The sequence below is a fragment of the Python bivittatus genome, unplaced genomic scaffold (genome assembly GCF_059951505.1).
Source record: "Python bivittatus isolate LINGU-HERP-01145 unplaced genomic scaffold, Pbiv_v1 ctg000840_np1212, whole genome shotgun sequence".
NCBI classification, from domain to species: Eukaryota; Metazoa; Chordata; class Lepidosauria; order Squamata; family Pythonidae; genus Python; species Python bivittatus.
In genome coordinates, this window is record NW_028277113.1 from 15,032,482 (window position 1) to 15,056,221 (window position 23,740).

General features: G+C 37.4%; 1 protein-coding gene across 1 annotated transcript in view; it reads right to left on the reverse strand.

Annotated features, from left to right (window-relative positions):
• Positions 1–23,740, reverse strand: part of LOC103049107 (uncharacterized) — a 164,786-nt gene that overhangs the window by 108,129 nt on the left and 32,917 nt on the right. Inside the window, 2 exon segments of the mRNA XM_088130906.1 lie at positions 18,957–19,196; positions 21,404–21,533. Coding sequence (XP_087987032.1) covers positions 18,957–19,196; positions 21,404–21,533 — 370 coding nt within the window.

Below are 23,740 nucleotides of genomic sequence, written 5' to 3' on the forward strand. Positions count from 1 at the left end.
CAAAGTATATGCAATGTCACTCTTAAATATGTGCCCACGTTACATAAATGATTTGTGAATGTTTAAAATGAAACAGAAGCATCTACTGAAAAATGCCATAACCCTGGGACAATTGCTGTTATACCACTGATACTATCTGGTTTCATTTAAACCAGATTTACATTTTTTAAAGTAAACAACCCATGTGGGAGTTATAAATATTAGTTACCAATTAGAGTCAAATGACCTCCCCTTCCCCATTTGGTTCTTGGAGTCCTTGGTTTGTGCAGAACAAGCTCCATTTAAAATTAAAGCCAATTTTTTCATTGAATTCATTGGGGATAGATTGCTACCTTCTGTCTTGTCAGGAAAAAAAAAATCAGTTCAGAGGTATTTATTTATACTTATGGAAGCAAGAGGGGAGAAGATAGGCAGGAAAAGCTGGCTCACCTTCAATCTGCCCCAGAAAAGTTACCACCACTGCAATATATCTCATGTTTTCATCTGACAAAGAAGCCAGAGTAGTGTGGTCTTTTACCCCACAACAACCCTATATCTGTATATGCACTTTTAACTTATATGCAATTTTGTACACATTTCTGAGTTACGAGCTACACTGCAAAGTTTGGCAAAGTGGGGAGATTCACAAATAGCTAAGTTCTGGTTTGTATATAGGTTTAGGGCATGTAACTTTGATAAGTCAACATCAAAGTGATAATGGAACATTTTTTTTTTCCCATCCCTACACAAAAATCACACTCCAAATTATGTTTGCTAAGAACAGCAAGAATGGGACCCAGTACACAGAACTGCTACTTGAGGCCATAGCCACATATCATGCTCTGGCAAGCTTTCCTATCTGAATTTGCCCAAAGATGAGATGCCATTAGCAGAAGCCATGAACTGGCAAACATGTGGTCTTTCACTCAGTTACTGCCTCTCCTTTACTTAGCCTTCTTTGTCTCCCCGACCAACTATCTAATTCTGAGTTTTTATTTAGAAAATTTATGCCACCCACTCCGTTAATAGCTCTGGTTGACTTACAAAGGAAGAATAAGAATTCCCATAAAAACAACATAAAATGCATAACAGATGGAAAAGTTTTCAGAACAAAAACTAATTCAAACGTTAACCTTAAAAAGCCTGGATAATTAGGTACGGAGCTTGCAACTGCAGTAAGAAGTCGGCTTGCTTAAAGTCCAGTGACATTTTTTCTTCATTATATAGGCCTCACCATGGAGAAAGCCAGATTGGTCATTGGATAATAAATGTACCTAAGGCAGGACCTACAAAAGGGTGTGGGTAGATTGTACAGAAGTAGACAGACCTGTAAGGTTTTATTTGCACATTTTGTGCTAAGAACCAACTAGTAAAGTAATGTAGGATCTCACAGACAAACTACACACTCCCTAGGCTGTGGCATTCCAGGCCAGCTGTAATTTCTGAATCATCTTCAACGGCTCCCTCATGAAAAGTGTGTTGCAATAGTCCAGGTTGCCACAGTATGAGTCACCATATCCAGGATTCTCTTCTCCAGGGAGGGACACACTTAATTTATCAGCCAAAGGTCCTCATTGCTATATGATGTTAAGTTAACTGTCCAGTATCTGCGCTAGATCCAAAGCACATCCAGACTACACACCTATCCCTTAAAGGAGAATGCAATTCTATAAATAAAATGTATGTCTCCCTGAATTCTGAAGACAAATCACCCAAATCAGTAACAAGTACATTGCATCTGAATGCATCTTCAGCTTATTCGCCCATATCTAATCTAGAGATTCAAGACACATTAAAGCCTGAACTCATAATAATGCAGCATAGCAGTTTATTGTTTACAGAGAACTCTGAATCTGTAAATGATCTTTCTCATGGCTTTGTGTAGATATTAAATAACATGCCAGACTTATGGCTCATGGCTTTGTGTAGATATTAAATAACATGCCAATCTTACAGAGCTACCAAGATAGTTCCAGGGAACTGAGCAGAAGTCTCCAAAAAATATATTCTGTTTATTTATTTATTTAATTGATATAGCTGCCCATCTCAGACCAGTGACCAGTTAATACCCCAGAGATAGAAGTGGGGCCACCAAAAAGCAACATTTCCAACCAAGCACATCAACATAATATTATAGTCAAGGGTATACAAAGCAACCAAGATAATCAAGAGTATCAACAATGTCATTGCCTGTTTCCCGGCATAGAACATCAATCACAATGCCCAAGACCATCTAAGTGCCAAATCATTATCTAAACCCAGGCTCAAGATAATCAGTTTAATCTCCTAGAATTGTAAGGCCACTACCCTTTCCTACAGCCTAAAACTGAAAATTGAACAAGATCTGATAGATGTTAAATATTGCTGAACTGAACTATGGCTTTTTCAGCAGAGGCATAGCCATTTTCTTCTTTAAATTGGTGGGAATTCCATCTGCAAAAAAGAAATGATCTGAACAACCACTGGCAGGTCAGAGTTCCTGGATCTTCTTTATAAGCCAAGTAGGGAGGGATCTGTGACAGCTAGGTCTCATGCAGCCAAAAGCCAATAGTCTAATACCAGATCTGGCTGTTAACAAAATAAGGAACAGAGGGAAACTGCCTGAACCAAAACTGTGTAGCTTCCAGCATTTTACATAGAGTGAATGGATGAAAGAGAGGCAGGAATTTTAACACTGATGGCAGTAAAAATAGAACTTGCATTGGATGGCAGGTTGCTGATTCCTTTCATTATGGCTTCTTAGCTTTTCTAAAACAAATCAAAGTTCTTGTATCTTTGTGGGCCTGTTACCTGTTCCAGTTGAGTTTTCCAGAAAGAAGCCTGATAGGGCATAATATGCATGTAGTGATGCACGCAGATCCCAGAACTCAATGAAACTGATCCAGACAAATGTCAGTAGACAATGCAGTGGACAGATGCTCCATTGACATCAAGCTTAGTATGAATCGAGGCAATGGTTTTCTTCTTTGAGAAGTAGTTAGATAACCCACTTGGATTAACTCAAATGGCTGCTTTATGATAAGGGTTTTTGTTTTTTTGTTTTGTTTTGTTTTTGTGCTTTCAAGTCAGTGTTGACCCCTGGCACCTGCCTGGACTAGTCCCTGCAACTTTCTTGGCAAGATTTCAGAAGTGACCCTCTTCCTAAGGCTGAGAGTAACTGGCTCAAGGTCACCCAACTGGCTTCATGCCTAAGGTGGGACTAGAACTCACAGTCTTCTGGTTTCTAGGCTGGTGCCTTAACCACTACACCAAACTGGCTCTCTGATGAGTTTATTCATATTTAAAAGATCCTTCAAGTTGTACAGCAACTGAGAATAAAGACACACCATTTCTGTCTTGTTTTCTTGCACTCCGTAGTGCTCTATTTAATTGAATTAAAACACAGTGAGCTAAAATCATCTCTTGATACTGTTTCAGAAATCAACTGCAGTATATTAGTTTTGTTGTCATATATTTTACTTCCCCATATGGCACTGCATTTCAGCACCAATACTCAAGAGAGTGAATGAGATCTATTTGAATATTTCAAATTAGCAGGTTCAGTTTAGGGATTTTTCTCTAAAGTATGCTACCAAAAAGTTCAGCTGGCTCTTGGGTTTAACACAGTTTTTAAAAAGAGAGATAAATCTTTACTTTCTTCTTTGTTTTTTTTCCCTAGAGTTGAACTTTGGAGAATACTGCACAGAGCCCATTACTTTTACAATCCCAAAATGACAAAGCCCCAGCACACATAAAGATGTGATTTTGAACATCTGCTGTTCAATTAGATCAGCATCTAGCAAATCCCAAATCAATACAGCATAAGAGTGCAACCAAATTCCAATATTATTGGATTTGTGGCTAGTTATTTTCCCCAAATAACAAAAAAATAATGTTTTAGGCATTCAAATAAAGAATTTTAGGCAGACCAAGCATCTGATGAAACCATTTTCTGCTTCAGTAAAATACAAAATAAGGAGTAAGATATTGTAACTATTATTTCAGTTATCATAACACTGAAAAATGAACTACATTTAAATATAAAATAAGGTTGTGGTAGAACAACAAAATGCAAGGAAACAATGAGGAAGACCAAAACCAGGAAAACAGTGACAACTACATGTATCTTCCACAATACAACAATGGAGCAGAAAGAGTGACATATGCATAGCACATCACTCCTGCTTTATTGTTCATTGTTGTATTGGAAAATAAAGTAACTGGCCCACTAGAGCACGGCATATTCTCCACTCTGCTATGAATCTGGTAAGGTTGCAGCATCTCTTCTCCCAAACCTCTTCTACATTGTCAAGTTCTCTATAGAACCCCTCTTCCCTACACATATTTTGGTAAATTTGAAGACTTGGCTTTGAAGACTTGGCTCTGCCATCTGGCCTGGGGCGGGGAGGGAGGATGTCAGAAATGGGGTTGGCTGGCCCCTCCCTTAGCGGCCTGGTGCGGCCTCTATCGGCCTCTTGGATTTTTTAGCCTTTTTATCTTTGTAAATGTGTTTTTTTATAACTTTTAATTATGTATTTCTGATTTTAGTTTGTTGTAAGCCACCCAGAGTCCCCCATTGTGGGGAGATGGGCAGGGACAAGTCTATTAAATGAATGAATGAATGAATGAATGAATGAATGAATGAATGAATGAATGAATGAAATAGATACCGTTTGCTTCTCTGCCATGTCATTGTGTTTAATTTGACTTGGATAGCTGCAAGTGTAAAGGAAAACTCAAGTTCACAAAACATCCGAGAATGGATACATTCTGCAATGGTTACAGATCTCAAGTGCATCCCCAGATCACTTTTGCTTTAGTCTATCATAGATTCAGATGCTAAAAGAGCATTAGTCATAATTTCATAAGAAGTGCAGTGGAAATGGGCAAAATCGGTATAAAATATATCACTTGTCTTTCTAGAAAGGGGAAAATAATGGTTACGTTTTGTGCATCTGGTGCCAATTGACCCAACACATCTGCTACCAATACTTTTTTCCCTTCTATGACTAGCAGGGAGTAGTAGAATAAGGTGTGATTGTTGTTAACCCTGACAAAATTATTTTCATTATATCACTACCCTTGGTTTCTTCTGAACTTTTATATCTGGATATTAGGTTTGCAAGCCTCGCTTCACTAAAGAGAAAGCAGGACCAAATCAAAACAATTTTTTTCTAGGTAGAACATGTGAAACAAGTTAAAAGTCTTAAAGATCTGACAAAGTTTGAGTATTAATGCCGATTTAAGCACATTAAGAAATAGTGACTCCAATATAAATTATTTTTATCATAGATGTGATGGTATGTGGGAATCACCTTGGGAGACAGGGTGAAGAGATGCAGCCAAGGGAATAGTCAGATAAGAGGCAGCTGAGCCCCCAGCAGGAATGTGGACAGGGCAAGCGGCTAAGAAGGGACCCTCCCTAGTTTCCTGGGCTATAAAGGGGACGGGGGGAGAAATGTATTTTCAGACTTGCAAGATCCTGTTAATGTAACCTTACAATAAAGTACAATTAGGTCATCTGGCCGTGCTTTCTGTCTCGTCTACTTCACAAGGCTGGCAATAATAGACTGGATCTAATTATAAATCTGACAAGAACCCCTCAACCATAACATCTTTGATAAAGACTCATTTCTAACTAAAGTTGCTTGAAAAAATGTTGTGTTCGTAAATTCCAATACAAACCAATCTTTTACACAACTCCTAGACTAATATACATACTGAAAATTAGTTACCTACTACAGGGAGTAGGTATTATTATATGTACAGAGATGGAAAGATTTGACACAACCCACTATGGAGGAATAGCTGGTGAAATTGACAGATATTGCTGAGATGGATAAACTAACTTCTTTGATTAGAAAAAAAACACTATCTACATTTATTAGTGACTGGAAATCTCTTATGGATGTTTTGCATAAAAATGAAAAAATGAACTTGTGATTTATGGTTTTGATGATTAGATAGGATAGATTATAGAAAGAAGAGTATTATGATGTAACTTTAGAGAGAGAGAGTTTAAAATATGATTGTACTTATAACTGCTGTGAAGAATATCAGAAGACACTGTATCTTTTTTCTTACTTTTCTATTTTCCTTTAACTTTTTTTCTTTTCTTGCACTTTTTTCTTTCACTTTGCTTTCTTTTCTCTTTTCTCTTTTTCTCTTTTCTTCTTTACTTTATATTAGTTTGTATTAGTTTTTATCTTCTTTTTTAAACATTTTAATAAAAATTATATTGAAAAATAATTACCCACTAGTTTTTGTATTTCCAAAAAGTTCTTAGGTAACATAGCCAGTGTGTTTTCAGTTGTATATCATCTTCCTGCCATCAGTCTCTTAATCCCATGGAATTTTAAGTCAGTGTTTCTCAACCTTGGCAACTTTAAGATGTCTGGGCTTCAGCTCCCAGAATTCTTCAGAATTACCCCAGCATGCTGGTTGGGGAATTCTGGGAGTTGAAGTCCAGACATCTTAAAGTTGCCAAGATTGAGAATCACTGTCCTAAGTCACGGAGGAAGCTTACGACAAAGTCAGGGCCTCTTTTCAGAGAAAAGCAATTGGCCAGAACATAGCTGTACTTTTCCCCTTCATGCAATTGGAACTACAGGATGGGAATGCCCAAATAAGAATATTTGAAGAACATCTGGACTATATTTAATTTTTTACAGGTGCACTTCTGGTTGCACAAATGAGGCTTCCCTTTGCTCTTTCCCTAGTCCCCACTATATATATTCTTGAGGATCCTCCAACGTTATGATATAGAATGGAATATGTATACGAAGGAAAGAGGAAGCAGGATCCATTCATTTTTTAAAATATTATTTTATTAAAAGTTTTAACTACAATAATAAAAGAAAACACAAACTAAAAAGTAAAAGAAAAATAGAAAGAGTAAAAGTTACAAGAAAGAAAAAAAGAAAGAGAAAAATAGAAAGAGAAAAAAAAACTAAGAAAGCGACCTCCCACCCTCGTCACAAAAATATAAACAATTTCACTATCTCTTTACCTCCTCTTTATTAACAGATATAAAACTCTTATCCCATAACTCAATTCTTAACTATAAGCAAGTCCAATAAGCAATGTCTTTTCCAATCCAGGTATCAGCAAAAAGTCCAAATAGAGCCCTAAAATAATAGCATTAATTAATAATTATTAAACTCATCATTCCATATCTCAACTCTTAAGTATAAGCAAATCCAATGCACAACATTTTTCCAGTCCAAATGTCAGCAAGTTTAGAAAGAAACACCCAAAATAACATGTCCCATTTTATCCCTGATCAAATAAGCTAACTTTATGGCAGTCTCCTCATGAGTACCAATCATATGGAGCACAACGCAGGCAATCTTGTGTCCTCTCTTTCTCCAGAGAGGATCAAAGCAGCCGATCTACTTGTTGGCTCCTTGTTCTTAGCCGCAATTGTTGGCTCCACTTTCGTGGAGCTATTTTCAGTCCACCATGTTCCTGAGGAAGTCAGGAGGCAGAATCCATTCGGGAAGCAGATGTCATTTTGCCACATTAATTACATCATTGGATATATAACCAATTATGCACTATATATTTGGAGGCAAGCTATGATAAAGTTCTACCTCTTATCTCCCAAGGTATATTTTCTACTCACTGCTTCCCAATGAGAAGTCAGAAATGCTTGTGATAATCTGAAGAATTACCTAACCAGCTTCAGGCTAATGCAACCTAATTCTTTCTTAACAGCTCTTTTGCGATTTATCACTTCACTATAGTTGGCTGCTGGTTTAGACATAGATGATTCCAGCCATTTAGTCATTATGCAGAAATCACATTTTATTTGTAAACTGACTCTGCTTTAGGTGAATTTAGGCTGAGAATCTGATCTACTCAACCTTTAATTATTTCTTTTCGGGGGGGGGTGTCAGGTGGGGGAAGTAGGCTTAAATATTTCTTACTTTGAAAAGTATATTTATTTACCATCAGGTATATTTGTAGCATTTCAAATGCTGAACATAAGATCAGTGCACTTTCCCCACTTATGAAATGTGCTAAAGATGATGATGATGATGATGATGATGATTTCCTCTGTTGTTGTTATTATTATTTCCTCTAGCCTAACTATTAATGTTTTATTTGTTGCTGTTAAAAGCATCTTAGCCCCTAGTCAGATGCTGACTCAGAAAAAACAGAGGCTTAGGAAGTGACGGTGTCATCATATTTTAGAATTTATACCTTAGGTCATGTTAAATAGTTTTTGATATATGTAGCTTTCAGAAAGGACTTCAGGGGGAAAAATTGAAGGCGTGACTATTAAGGACAATGATATTATGAGATATTTCTCATACCAATCTCGTTCAGAATATTACCAAGAAATAGCATGATATGGATTTAGGAAAGCCTTACATTAAAAATAAATTTATATTTTACAGTGAAATTGTTCACACTCCTCTCCAACTCCCTTCTATGCCAAAAAATGTTGCACTTATTATTTTGATAGCTATAATTTAAAATGGGTGCCAGCATCAACTCAGTGACTGGATGATAAGTGTCTTGAAACTTCAAGAGAAGCCACTAAATTTTTCACAGCATTTGGGTGTCATTTTTGATATAATAAAAATATGGTGCCCTTTTAATAATGAATAATACATTACTCCCACAGTTTGATTTACATGCATGGATTAAATGTCATGTTTGAAAAGCTGCTGTTTTATGCATCCTGGATTTCCCTTAAGTTAAGCAAAACAGCACCTAGCTAAGTCTAGCAAACTTCCTACCTTGCCATGTTGACACAAAGTTTAATAGTATCTCTAGAACTGAATCTCTAGATTGGAATCTCTCTATGAATCTCCTCCCATCAGCATCTATGTATATCAAATGGCCAAAGCTCTGAGCGAGCTTTTCAAAGAGAGGACAACACTGGATATTATTTCCAGCTAGGATAGTTTTGCTAAAATGATATTAAATGTAAAAATATGGGTTGGTTGGTGGTATTACTATTTGTCACATTAATTAAATAAGCAATGTATTGATAGTGATGTTGAACTGTATTACTGTTCTGCATTTTTATTGGGGTAAGTTTTGTTTTTTAATGAAACATCACTGCATCTAATTTTAGGAAGAATATATTGCCAGCACCGCATCAACCTGTTCCCTTTTCATTAACATAATGGGAAGATGGGTCAATATCCCAAGGATCTGTTCCTCAGTTTGCACCCCAGTTTACATGGTATTAAGTTGAGATAAATATCCAGCCCTAGCATGGCAGCAGCCTATGAATAATATGAATAATATGAATCTGGGAATAAGAGCCATTGAACTCGTACGTACTTACTACAGCACATAAAGGTTTATGTGTGTTTAGCTCAGATTTCTAAGGACTTGTGTGAGAGAAAGTAGCTAGTATATATGTCAATGGGTGATCAATTAATTTACTAAACATGTTGCCTTATTTATAGTTAATATTAATTTTGTTGTTGTTGTTCAGTCGTTAAGTCGTGTCCGACTCTTCATGACCCCATGAACCATATTGCGCCAGGCCTTCCTGTCCTTCACTGCCTCCCTGAGTTTGCTCAGTTTCATGCTCATTGCTTCAGTGATGCTATCTAACCATCTCATCCTCTGCCGTCCTCTTCTCCTTTTGCCTTCAATCTTTCCCAGCATCAAGGTCTTTTCCAAAGACTCCTCTCTTCACATTAGGTGACCAAAGTATCTGAGCTTGAGCTTCATTATCAGTCCTTCCAATGAGCAATCAGGGTTGATTTCCTTTAAGATTGACTGGTTTGACCTCCTAGCAGTCCAGGGGACTCTCAAGAGTCTTCTCCAGCACCACAGTTCAAAGGCATCAATTCTTCGGCGCTCAGCCTTCTTTATGGTCCAGCTCTCACAGCCATACATTACTACTGGAAAAACCATAGCTTTGACTATGCGGATCTTTGTCGGCAAGGTGACATCTCTGCTTTTTAATATGCTATCTAGGTTTGCCATAGCTTTCCTCCCAAGGAGCAAGCGTCTTTTAATTTCATGGCTGCAGTCTCCGTCTGCGGTGATCTTGGAGCCCAAATAAATGAAGTCTGTTACTGCTTCCATTTCTACCCCTTCTATTTGCCAGGAATTGATGGGTCCAGATGCCATGATCTTAGTTTTTTTAATGTTGAGTTTCAAGCCAGCTTTCGCACTCTCCTCCTTCACCCTCATCAAGAGGCCCTTTAGTTCTTCTTCACTTTCTGCCATTAGGGTGGTATCGTCTGCATATCTGAGGTTATTGATGATTCTCCCTGCAATCTTAATTCCAGCTTGTGATTCTTCCAACCTGGCATTTCTCATGATGTACTCTGCATATAGGTTAAATAAGCAGGGTGACAGTATACAGCCTTGTCGTATTCCTTTCCCTATTTTGAACCAATCGGTTGTTCCGTGACTGGTTCTAACTGTTGCTTCTTGGCCCGCATACAGATTTCTCAGGAGACAGGTAAGATGGTCTGGTACCCCCATCTCTTTAAGAATTTGCCAGAGTTTGTTGTGATCCACACAATCGAAGGCTTTTGCATAGTCAATGAAGCAGAAGTAGATGTTTTTCTGGAACTCTTGTGCTTTCTCCATGATCCAGCGAATGTTGGCAATTTGATCTCTAGTTCCTCTGCATCTTCAAAACCCAGCTTGTACATCCGGTAGTTCTCGGTTCACGTACTGTTGAAGCCTAGCTTGCAGGATTTTGAGCATAATCTTGCTAGCATGTGAAATGAGTGCAATTGTGCGATAGTTTGAGCATTCTTTGGCATTGCCCTTCTTTGGAATTGGAACGTAAACTGATCTTTTCCAATCCCGTGGCCACTGTTGCGTTTTCCAAACTTGCTGGCATATTGAGTGCAGCACTTTAACAGCATCATCTTTAAGTATTTTAAATAACTCAGCTGGAATACCGTCATCTCCACTAGCTTTGTTGTTAGCAATGCTTCCTAAGGCCCACTTGACTTCACTCTCTAGGATGTCTGGCTCAAGGTCCATGACCACACCAGCATGGACATCAGGGACATTAAGATCTTTCTTGTATAGTTCTTCTGTGTATTCTTGCCACCTCTTCTTAATCTCTTCTGCTTCTGTTAGGTCCCTGCCTTTTTTGTCCTTTATCATGCCCATCTTTGCACTAAACGTTCCTTTGATATCTCCAATTTTCTTGAAGAGATCTCTAGTCTTCCCCATTCTGTTGTTTTCCTCAGTTTCTTTGCACTGTTCATTTAAGAAGGCCTTCTTATCTCTCCTTGCTATTCTCTGGAAATCTGCATTCAGTTGCTTATATCTTTCCCTTTCACCCTTGCTTTTCACATTCCTTCTTTCCACAGCTATTTGTAATGCCTCATCAGACAGCCATTTTGCTTTCTTGCATTTCTTTTTCCTTGGGATGGTTTTAGTTGCTGCCTCCTGTACAATGTTACAGACCTCCGTCCATAGTTCTTCAGGCACTCTGTCTACCAAATATAACCCTCTAAATCTATTCATCACCTTCACTGTGTACTCACAAGGAATATGATCTAAGTCATACCTGAGTGGTCTAGTGGTTTTCCCTACATTCTTCAATTTAAGCCTAAATTTTGCAGTAAGAAGCTCATGATCTGAGCCACAGTCAGCTCCTGGTCTTGTTTTTGCTGTCTGTATAGAGCTTCTCCATCTTTGGCTGCAAAGTATGTAATCAATCTGGTTTCGGTATTGACCATCTGGTGATGTCCATGTGTAGAGTCGTCTCTTGTGTTGTTGAAAAAGAGTGTTTGCTATGACTAGCTTGTTCTCTTGACAGAATTCTATTAGCCTTTGCCCTGCTTCATTTTGTGCTTCAAGGCCAAACTTGCCTGTTATTCCGATTACTCCTTGACTTCCTACTTTAGCATTCCAATCCCCTATGATGAAAAGGACATCTTTTTTTGGTGCTAGTTCTAGAAGGTGTTGTAGGTCTTCATAGAACCGGTCAACTTCAGCTTCTTCGGCATCAGTGGTTGGGGCATAGACTTGGATTACTGTGATGTTGAATGGTTTGCCTTGGATACGCACTGAGATCATTCTGTCGTTTTTGAGGTTGTACCCCATTACTGCCTTTCCCACTCTCTTATTGACTATGAGTGCAACTCCATTTCTTCTAAGGGTTTCTTGGCCACAGTAGTAGATATAATGGTTACCTGAATTAAATTCACCCATTCCTGTCCATTTCAATTCGCTGATTCCCAAGATGTCGACGTTCAATCTTGTCATCTCATGTTTGACCACATCCAGCTTGCCTTGGTTCATAGATCTTACATTCCAGGTACCTATACAATATTGTTCTTTACAGCATCAGACCTTCTTTTCGCTTCCAGATACATCCACAGCTGAACGTCCTTTCGGCTTTGGCCCAGCCGCTTCACTCTTTCTGGAGCTACTTGGAAATGCCCTCCGCTCTTCCCCAGTAGCATATTGGACACCTTCCGACCTGAGGGGCTCATCTTCCGGTGTCATATCTTTTAGCCTTCTAACATTGTCCATGGGGTTTTCTTGGCAAGGATACTGGAGTGGGTTGCCATTTCCTTCTCCAGTGGACCACATTTTGTCAGAACTCTCTGTCATGACCTGTCCATCTTGGGTGGCCCTGCACGGTATAGCTCATGGCTTCACTGAGTTACGCAAGCCCCTTCGCCACGACAAGGCAGTGATCCATGAAGGAGTAATATTAATTAGTACTCATCAATTCAATTAATTTTTTTTTTAACCTGACCTTGCTGCTTTTTGGAGTGTGGCCTGTACTCAGTGCATATATAAATGGAGCTTGTACAGGAGATTTCTTGTTTGTTTATAATCTTTTTTCAGCCTAATGTTCCATGGCTGTATCAGGTTAAATTTAAGATTGTATTCTTTCAAGTAAGTATGGCCAAGACAGAGAGGAAGGAATGAGGGAGGGAGGGAGGAACTTTAATCAGAGTCCTAGTATTCCACAATTTAATGAGCCATATTTTAATTGGAGAAATATGAATTTTGGTTTCAATTCAGATTTTATTTTTAACATTTTCTAAATGTTTTGGTGTATTTCCTTCCAATACCTTTGGAGTTTTTTAGGTAAACACCACATGTGGTATGATGTTCCTTCTTTATTATGGCATTTCCAGCATTTGTTATTGTATGATTTGTCCATTTGTTAATCATTGAAGGGGATAGATATCATCTATAAAACAATTTGTAACACATTAACCTTCAAACGGTAGCTTGGAGTGAATTTTACTGGGCTTTTTCCATAGCCCTTCACGTTGTTTTACTGTAATTGCTTCTTCAAAGTTTTGCATCCATTTTATCAAGCAGTTTTTAATTTGTTCTGTCTCCATATCATATTTCCATAACATTTTATAGATGTGTCCCAATAGATTATCTTCATTCTGTATAAGTATTTTAAATTTGGTCATTTTTCTCAAGTTGCCTCCTTCTTTCTTGAGATCACATTTTATTCTTCCTATAATTTGTAGGCATATTAGCCATTCCTACCCTCATTAAGCAATTCTTGCTGTGTCTTTAATCTGTTTTCTGAATCTAGATATACCATATTGGTATATGGAATTAAATCTTTCTTACAATAATTATCCTTGGAATAAAAAGCATTTGACAATGATGCTAATGGTGAACTTGCCAGACTTATTTTCAGAAGGTTCCAGATTTTTAGCAGGCTTTGTCTTATAATATGTCCTTTCATTTTTTTTTCTTCTTCTTTTGTCTCTTTGTACCATAGATGTATGTGAAATACATTGTTTAAGCCAGATCCTTCTAAAATTGATATTCTGTTATTTGGAGATTTTTATTCATTCCACTATTCATGATAAACAATTTGCTTGATAGTATAATTTAAGTTCAGGGAAAGCAGGTCCACCTCTTTCTTTTGAGTCTTGGAAAGTTTTGATTCTTACTTTTGTTTCCCGCCCACTCACCCCCACCGGACTCCATATGAACCTTTGCCAATCCTGCAAACTTTTATCTGAAATTGGAATTGGTGCCAATTGAAATACAAAATTCATTTTAAATAATATATTCATTTTGATTGGGCAATAAGCCCCGGCCAAGAAAGTTTTACGTTTTTCCACTTTTCAAGGACTTGCTTTATTTCTTTCCATAACTTGCTGTAATTGCTTTGAAATATAACTTTATTACGTCCTATCAGATAAAGTCCTAAGTATTTCACGGGATTTTTATTGTCTCACAGTCAATCTTTTCACCAAATCTTCTTCTGCAGAAGTTAGATACTTTGTTATTATCTTTGTTTTCTTTTCATTAACTTTGTACCCAGAAAAGTGGCCAAAATTTTAAATTATTTTCATCAGGTCTCTTACAGAGTTTAGTGGAAGTATTATTGCTGGTACTTCATCGTCCACATATCATTTTGTATTCCTCTCCTTGAAGTTTGATGCCAGTTATTTGTCTGTCTTTTTGGATTTTGTCTGTCAGGACTTCCAGAGTGATTACAAATAGTAAAGGTGACAGTGAGCACCCTTGTCTTGTGTCTTTATTTCATGAAAAGCTTATAGACTGCTTTCCATTCACTGTGATTTCTGCTTTTGGTATTGATGCACACTCTCCATCCAAATTTTGACTTTTTCTCCTGGGTTCATTTTGTCAAATACCTCTAGTAGGAAACTCCATTCCAAATTGTCCAAGTGTTCTCTGTGTCTAAGGATCTTATTACCACCACCTTCTTTTATTTCTTATTAATGCATTCTTATGCATTTATTATAAAGCTGCTGTTGTCTTTCATCTTCCTCTTTGGAATGCAACCAGTTCAATCTGTATGTATGATTTCAGAAATGTACTCCCTCATGGGTTCAGCTAATACTGTGGTAAATATCTTATGTTCATCATTCAATAAAGAAATTGGTCTATATGACTGAGGTTTCTTCAAATCATTTCCTTTTTAATAAATCAGTTATATATGCTTCTTCCTGTGTCTTTGGTATTGTTTTTGTCACTTGGATTTCATTCATTGTCCTCAACAGTGGTTCCACCTATTTTTCCTCTTGGTTTTTGTAATTTTGAGCCATCAGCCCATCTAGGCCTGGTGCCTTTCCAATTTTAATTTTCTTTATTGCTTCTTTAATGTCCTGTAACTGGTTTATGTAATATTTGTCTGTGTTCTTAGTTAATTTTTTAAATTCTATGTCTTCAATAGTGTATATGTTTTCAAGCCTTCTTTGTCAACTTTATGCTTAGAGTAAAATTCTTTGAAAAATTCTGGTTTGTTTTCATTCTTGAAGTGATTTTGTTTGACATATGTTATCTTCTTCTGGAATTCTTCCATTTTTAAAAAGTCTATTTGTTGTTTGACTTTATTTAGCTGTCTCAATACTTGTCATTTTGGATTGGTTTTGTGAATTTGTTCTAGTTCCTTTATTTTTTCTTCCAGCTGTAATTTCTATCTGTTTTATTGTTTTTTCTGGTTTGCTACAAATCTTATACTCTTGAAGGCTTTACTTGTCTCCCATATGGTTGTCTTTGACATCCCTGGAATTGTATTTATTTTGAAAAAACATGTTAGTTCTTCTTTACTTTTCATAATATGCCTTATTGGAGTAATAATGTGTTATGCATCCTCCATTTAAAAGGCATTTTTAATTTTTTTAAAGGCACTTCTATATTTTTCTCCTTGGAACCATGGTATTGAAATTGAATTATGATCCACATATGTCAATGGAAGGATCTTCACTTCCTTGATAGATTGCAAATCTTCCATATTTTCAAAATGGAAATGCTTTGGGAAAGTCATGATTTATGCACTCATTCTTTTTGCTTTTCTGAAATCTGACCAAGTGCTCCAAAATCCTTATGAAGGTCCACCCTACAACTCACCACATGAGTCACTGTGAACCCTCTGACATCAGTGAAGAACCAGTTTCCCCTAGTACAGGATTTTCAGTAGGGAGTGTCCTACCTGATTTCAAATCCTGGAATACTAGGATCATATACACTTCAGCCTTTACAGGTCTATCCATAGAGACTCCCTGCTGCATACAATTAGCACACACCCTCCTAATCTCAAAGCTTTATAGGGATAGTTTACACTGTTTTCTGGTTTAGTTTGTGAAAGGATAGATGTACGCATAAATAGCAAATAATAGCTTATCAAAGTGTTACAAACCAAAGCATCCTTTCCCAAGCCAATGCCCTTTATAGGTGGTTTGATTACAACTCCCATAATCCCAAGCCAATTTCCATACTTTTTAAAATGCATAGGAGTGTCATGAACAAAATGCTATCCTCTCATCAGAAATGGCTAAGAGGACCTGATAAAGAAAGTAAGAAGAAAAAATGAAACCAATCAGTTAAGCAAAAACATGGATTAATGAATAGAGAATATTTGAGGGTAAAGGCTGGATGTTCAACTCAGATTAAGTAACCCGTCTGATGCCAACTTGCTAACATCAGGGAGCTATTATTTTTGGAAGATTGTCATATTCTGCAACAATCTCTCTTATACAGTTGTTACAAGTGTGCTGTCTTTCAAAATCATGCATGCATATTTAATTTTAACTTTCTTTAAATTGCACCCCATCTCTGAATTATGGCCAGTAACAGCAAAAGTCTCCTTCATATTAAGTATTTGCCATTTTCCCAAGAAGAAGGAACTTCATTTCATTTTTTTCTATCTTTCTGGACTTCATGCATAACAAACACCTCCCACCTCCCAAACTCCAATTTGCTTATAATTTACAATTTTAAATGTTCCAGTCCTTATTGGCCAATGTGGGTTAGAACTTCAGTTCAGTATTACTAAACTAGGCTCCCAACTGTATTTTGCAATAATAGCCTCCCCTCCACACACACTCGTACAGCAGAGAAACATATTTCCAGAGATACAAACTGAAGTGAAACTGATCACTTAGCTAATTTCAATTGTCAATCACTTCAAAACAGGGGAAGATGTATTTTGGTGCAATTTCAAGCTTGGGGAAAGAGTTGGGCCCTGTTTTAATACACTTAAGAAATGGCTAAGGGTACTGGTGTACTTGCTTAACTTTTATTGCCTAGTGTTCCACCTTTCCCTCTAGCTTCCCATATTTCTGGAATGCATCTTGCCATAGGCACTGCAGAAAGCATTCTGAATTGGGATATGAGCCATGCGTTAAAAAAAAAAAAAACAGTATAGGAAAGATGCATAAGAAATCAATTTGCCTGGCCTGCAAGAGTTTCACAAGCATCCTCTCCCAGCCAGCATGTTTTCTGGAATGCCATAGGAGGCCCTGACCAATGGAATGCCAAAGTGGCCAAGTTGCTGCCCTGAACAAAAATGGTTCTCCCTTCTATTCCATGTACCAAAACTCAAGTAGACCAGACTCTTCCTTTCATTTGAAGATGGGACAAAGTTCTCAACTACACTGAAGGCAGCAGGTGATTTTGGGAGGAGCAGTTCAGGGCCTATAATATTCTACTCTCTTTCAATGTTTTACTGCTGCCCTCCAGCATCCACCTCCTGAGACAATTTCGACAGGCAAGTCCTGTGGAGAAACACTGCCTTTGTTAAAAACCAGCCAGTGACTCAAAGACTCCAAAGACCGAGTCACATAACAGCATAAGAAGGGTCTGTTTAGATCAAACCAGCGGCTTATCTATTCCAGCGCACTATTTCCGTCAGTTGCCTACAGGAAACCTAAACTGTTGATCTTTTGTGTAAGTATCATGACAAGCAAGTAGCATAAATATGCTTTTGAGACAGAAACCCAATCCATGACTAATTGCTGCTAGCAAAAAAGAAATTAAAATGGAATGTAGTGAAAGTTAATGCAAGAAATAGATACACGTATCCTTTATACTTGTCAGGATAGGCAAAGAGATGTGATTCATCTTTGGAGGGGTTAAATATAGGTCTCTTATACAAAATCCATCAAATGTACAATCACATCAATTCACAGTAGCCAATCACTGTGCTTTCTGATAATCCAATGAACAAGTTTTATCCAATAAATCAGAGGTACACAGCACGAATTGCCATGATAATAGGCAGTTTCTAAAGACCTGGACCATGTCCCTATTGTTGCTGTTGTTTTATCCAGAGGGCAGAGTTGTAAAATTGCTTGTGATAGGGGAAAAACACAAGATGAATAATAAGAATATATGTATCATATAATAATTAATTACATTTAAGTTAATCAAATTTACTTTGCCTTGCCACTCTGTTTTGGGAAATATTGTGTTCGTTTATGTGTTGGTTTTGTCCTCTTCCAGGCTACTTTTTACTTTTTACAGGGAGGGCTCAATACTGCAATAAGCTAACATAAACTTTTGGCCCACAAAAAAAAAGAAGAAAAGTAAATGTATTTATTGGGGAGTAATAAACTTTGTGTTTATCAGACAAATGAAAACATTCTTTAAGTTTGTTTCCCCCACCTCTCTGAGATCACCAACAACTTCTGTTTTTCCACATATTTATCTATTGGTGGTTTGTTCAAAATACTTCTCTTTTTTCACAGATGGGGATCCATGAAGCTTAAAACATAGAAAAAGATATGTACATTCATGTATTTATCTATAGCTACTTATTCATTTATTATTCTAAAGCTACTTTACCCAAATCAAATTACACAGATGACAAGCTGCATAGACCATTTAAGAAGCAAGCAAAAAACCTAAATGTGGCTGACAGTGCTGCATAATCTAGGGCTTAATATATCCGGTAATTTTGTAATACTGTAATAAATATATTACTTGCTTATTTGCTATATAACTATTTTCAATGACTGAAATAATTTGTATATTAGTAAGAGAAGATAGAAAAGTCTGCCTGTAGCCAAATTTTACCTTAAAATATTATATAGATTATGAGTGTAAAAAAATGTATTAAATATTTCCCCAAACTGGGACCTTCCAGCTGTGTTGAAGTTCAGTTCTTAGGATTTCCAGCCAACGTGGAAAAAAAGGAGTTGGCCTAACATGTATGGAAGGCACTCAGTTTTGGAAAGTAATGTAACTCAGTACAGAATACTTTTTTTCCAATCATAAAACAAAAAGAACATATTAAAAAAAACTTCACTTACTATGTGTACGCTTTGTTCAAAAGAGATCTCCACATCATAGAAGTTCCCATTATGTCTCGCAGGCAGTGACATTCCAGCCAGTTGTTGTCCATCCACTTTGGAACAAGAAAGAAAATTTCCATCAAGTTGTTTACAGATGGAAACCTTGAGACTGTAACTACCTTGTGGCACTTTGTCTTTGATACCCCGTAAGCACTTTAGATGGATCTCAGTAAATTGAGATTTTTTAGTCCAGTTAATCTAAAGGAAAAAAGTGGGAGAAAGCAACACTTCTGATCAGTACTTTTTAAAACGTCTGAGATGAGTTGGGAGAAAAGGTTATTTTGAACCTTCCCCCAACCCTTATTTTCTTTTCAGTGTATTCTATGTCAATATAATATTTTTCTCCTCTCTCTCTCTCTCTGTCCATTGAAGTCAATAGTCAAGTAATCAGGACTACATGGGGAATCCTGAACTTCTGAAATAACTCTTGGCAATATATTTTAACTTATCTGTTTTCCTGTTTGAATGAAAAATATTGATCCATCCAGTTTTTTTCAAATACTGAAATATACTTCAGATTTCATCCCCTACAAGGGAGAGTTTGGGGGCCATTGCCTTAATTCCTTCCCCCCCACCACACCCCTTTAAAAAGGGCTTGCTTCTGTTTGGCAATACTAAAAATACTTTAGTCTGTTTCCCACAAAGAGAGTGGAATAGTTACACCAACCTTCCCCAACACCTCCCCCCCCCCCCCCCGTTGCTGAACTACAGGTCTAATTATCCTCAAACAGCGTATTCATTGTCCCAATGTATCACCTTTTTCTCCCTCCCAGCATTACCCAACTTGTACTGAAATCATGAAGCAAAGGCTTAACCTCTTGATTTTTTCCAATGGACACATTAAATTATTCATGTTGTTGTTAGAGAGATTAAGGTTCTAGTATTGTAAGGTATACAGTAAGCTTTTATCTTATTAAATCATGCTGCAAAAAGTGTTTCTTTATATATTAATTTCAAAATAAAGTAATTGATCCTGGGAGATAATTGTTTAACATGACATCTGATAACACACACAAAAAGCATACCTTTGACAAAATATTTCAGAATTTGTGCTTTAAACCAGGGCTGGGCACAATGTGCACACTGTTCCACGGGCCTACAATCTCTCCAGGATCTCAGATGATTTATTTGATATAGCAAAGATATTTAACCATATAAGTAGTCATACATTAGTCATATGTGGGATAATAGTATAAGCCCTATACGCTGTATACAATGGAAATATTTATTTAACTTGGGGTGTATGATTATGAGAGTGCCCACAGAATACAAAGATTTTAATCCTGGCATGCCCTAAGGAATATAGCGACCAATTATCTCTTTTTAAAAAATCCTGGCTTCGATGTATAATAGGAGAAACAGCATATTTCCATATAGATAGAAAGCATATGAAGTTACATTCAGCAGTGTTAAAAAAAAAAAAAAACACTTGAAGGAGTTAAGCCTCTTGTTTTTGTCAACACAATCTGTACTTAACAACCTAATCTCAGTGCAATTATTTAAGTTAAATTAGAAAATTCTTAATTAATAGTGAAGTATTAACCTTAATATTATTTATATATATATACACACACACACACACACAAATACACACACACACACACATACATACATACATACAATTAACATCATGTGAATGAATAAATAAGACAATGTTTCTAAAACCTCAAGGCAGGATTACTGATGCAGTCAGACTGAGTTATTAAACACATTCTAAATTAAACGCCTCTATGAATTTTATACTGAAATATATTGTGATAGTTTTGCATGCCAAATGTGACATTTTATATTTTAGATTCATCTTCTGCAGTAATTTTGGAAATGTCACACAAACAAAGATTTTGTCATTTACCAATGGAATTACTATGCATGGCCAGTTAGCTTCCTCTCTTTCTGGCTCTTCTAGTTGTTTCAAGTCAGCAAGCCATAAAAAATCTTTATCTCTCTGAAACACAGCAATTTGGAAGATAATCGAATAGTGACTGGGGGGCAAAAACGCCAGTCTGAGGAATTATACCACAATCTCTCTTGCATTTACAACATTCCCTCAAAGCGAGTGTCAGTTGAGTAGGAAAAGGAGATAGGAGATGCATCATATCTCAAGCTTGTCTCATTTAAATAGTGGCAGAGCTGCCTTCCTACCTGCAGTACCACTTTGCTTGGCTTGAAGAACTCCAGCCTTGCCCAAATGATTCATGGGTCATAGATACTTCTAGACATTTTGTTAAAGCACAATGTAGCATCTGCAGGAATGTACATATTAAAAGCCTGCTAAACTCCTAGTATCTCTTTTAAATCTAAATAAAGAGATTTTTATACAAGGAAATCAATATATCTGATCTAGTCATTTTGCAATTTACATTTGAAAACACGTACAGAGGGAGAGGGAGACCGAAACTGCTTACCTTCCAGCAAGGAACAGCTGTTCTATTTGAATTTGAATCATGATTCACTCCTGCAAGGTTACAAAGTTTGGCTGCAGCCCTCATTTTCCAGGCATTTGAGGCAGTTTCCAACACCTGACTTCCTGGCTCGCTTTGGTGACAAAGGGAATGTAAAGGGGAAATTTTAATAACATGCATAAATTAAAGGCAACCTTGACACCTGGAACTTTCCTGCATTGCTTCGTGCTTCTTAAATATGTTGTAGAGAATCCAGGAGTAGAGAGGATCAAACGATGCATTTGAGGTAGACGGGCATTTCCGGAGAAGTGGCAAAGGAATAAAACATCATAAAGCAGTATCATACATCTGTGTCTGAATTGATGTGAACAAAGTAGTAGGCCACAATCAAGTGAATGCTGGAGTTCACACAAAAAATCCAGACTAGCAAAGCAGATTGTCTGTTGTGCGAGCAATAGCATAGCTTGGGAAAAATCTCACACCCACCTCCAGCACTCAGGGATGTTGATTCTGGGGGTACAGAGTGGGAGCAATATTCCTTGGTTTATGACAGTGAATCTTTAACTCTTCTGGGACTTGAAATATATATACATAGTCAACATTTTGCCTATTTGTTTTGCAAAAATGGTCAGTTGCTGTTTCTCACTATTTTTTAGCCAATGAATGAACAGCATTAACTGATATAAACATTATATGGAGATGAAAAAGCTTTAAAAAAAAAAAAATTCCTGTTAGGAACTTAATTCAGAAATCTAGGTTTTAATCAGCAGTAGGATATATTTACCCAAAGCAATTGTATCAAGACAATTATTTGCAGTGTTTCAAACTCAGATTTTATTTTTGAAATTGTTTTGTGGGGGAGTGCTTTTTTCTGATAATTCCTAAACTTTTAAATGCACGCAGATTATGTCTGTAATTGTTATATAAAAGGTTTTAAAAAGAGGAACAGCCTCAGAGACAATAAGGGGAATTTAATTTAAATCATTTAATGGCCGTTTTTCTTCTGGACTAAGGTGGGAGTTGCTGTTGTTGTTTTGTTTTAATTGTCTGTTAGTTTTTACTGTATGTTGCCCAGAGTTGTTATAGAATTGGGCAGTCTTATAACTTTCTAAACTGAATACAGATAGTCCTCGCTTAGCGACCACAATAGATACCAGAACATTTGTTGTTAAGCAGGGTGGTTGTTAAACAAGCCACGCCCACTTTCATGACCTTTTTTGCAGATGTCATTAAGTGAATCACATGGTTCCCCATTGATTTTGCTTGCCAGAAGCTGGCTGGAAAGGTCACAAATGGTAATCGCATGACCCCAGGACACTGCAACCATCATAAGTGCGAGCTGGTTGCCAAATGCCTGGATCATGATCACATGACTGTGGAGGTGCTGTGACAGTTGTAAGTGCTCAGGCCAGTTGTAAGTCCCTTTGTTCAGCACCATTGTAACTTCAAGCGATCACTAAACAAATTGTTGTTAAGTGAGGACTGCCTGTAAATAAATTTGCAGGAGACAAATTACAGCCTTCCACTTTCCCACACATCAAATTTGCATTCATGTGCCAACAGCATATGCCATGAGAGAGCTGGGTCTTTCACATGCATAGTTTTTCCAGCTCTACAAGGAAGGCTGGAAAGCTATCCCTTTGTAATGGATGGCATGAGTGAGGAAGAGACTGGAATGGAGGATCAAGGATATCAGGAGGAGGAGGAACATTCCAAAGCAAGCACTTTCTCAGTCCACAGCAGGAGTGTGGGAAGGCAAAGAGGGTAAGGATAGCCCCTCCCTAGAGTTTCACGGGGTATATCCACTAGTTGCTTTAGCATAGGTTTAGTCTGGTGAGATTCTGTCTATTAGGAGCGAGCTAATAAAAGAATTATATTGGACTGGACTGTCTCATTGTTGTTCTTGGGCTGGGCCTGACACCCTTCTATCCCATTTCCCTTTCTTTCTCCTTGTCTTCCACTGGAACAAAAAACCCCACATTGGCATGACTGGGATTGGGATGGTCCCAGTATTTAAGCCATGCTGGTCTGATCACTGCCTTGGTAATGGATCTTCTCGATCTCCTTCAAGGTCATTCCCTATGCCCTCAACACCTACTGAGAACCAGTTTGGTGTAGTGGTTAGGGTGATGGGCTAGAAACCAGGAGATCTTGACTTCTAGCAGGATTTAGAGCATGAAAGTCAGCTGGGTGACTCTGGGCCAGTCACTCTCTCTTAGCCCAATGCGCCTCATAGGGATGTTGTGGGAAAATAGGAGCCAGGACCATTAGATATGTATGCTGCCTTGAGTTGATAAAAAATAAAGGTGGGATAAAAATCTAAATAAATCTAATGGACAT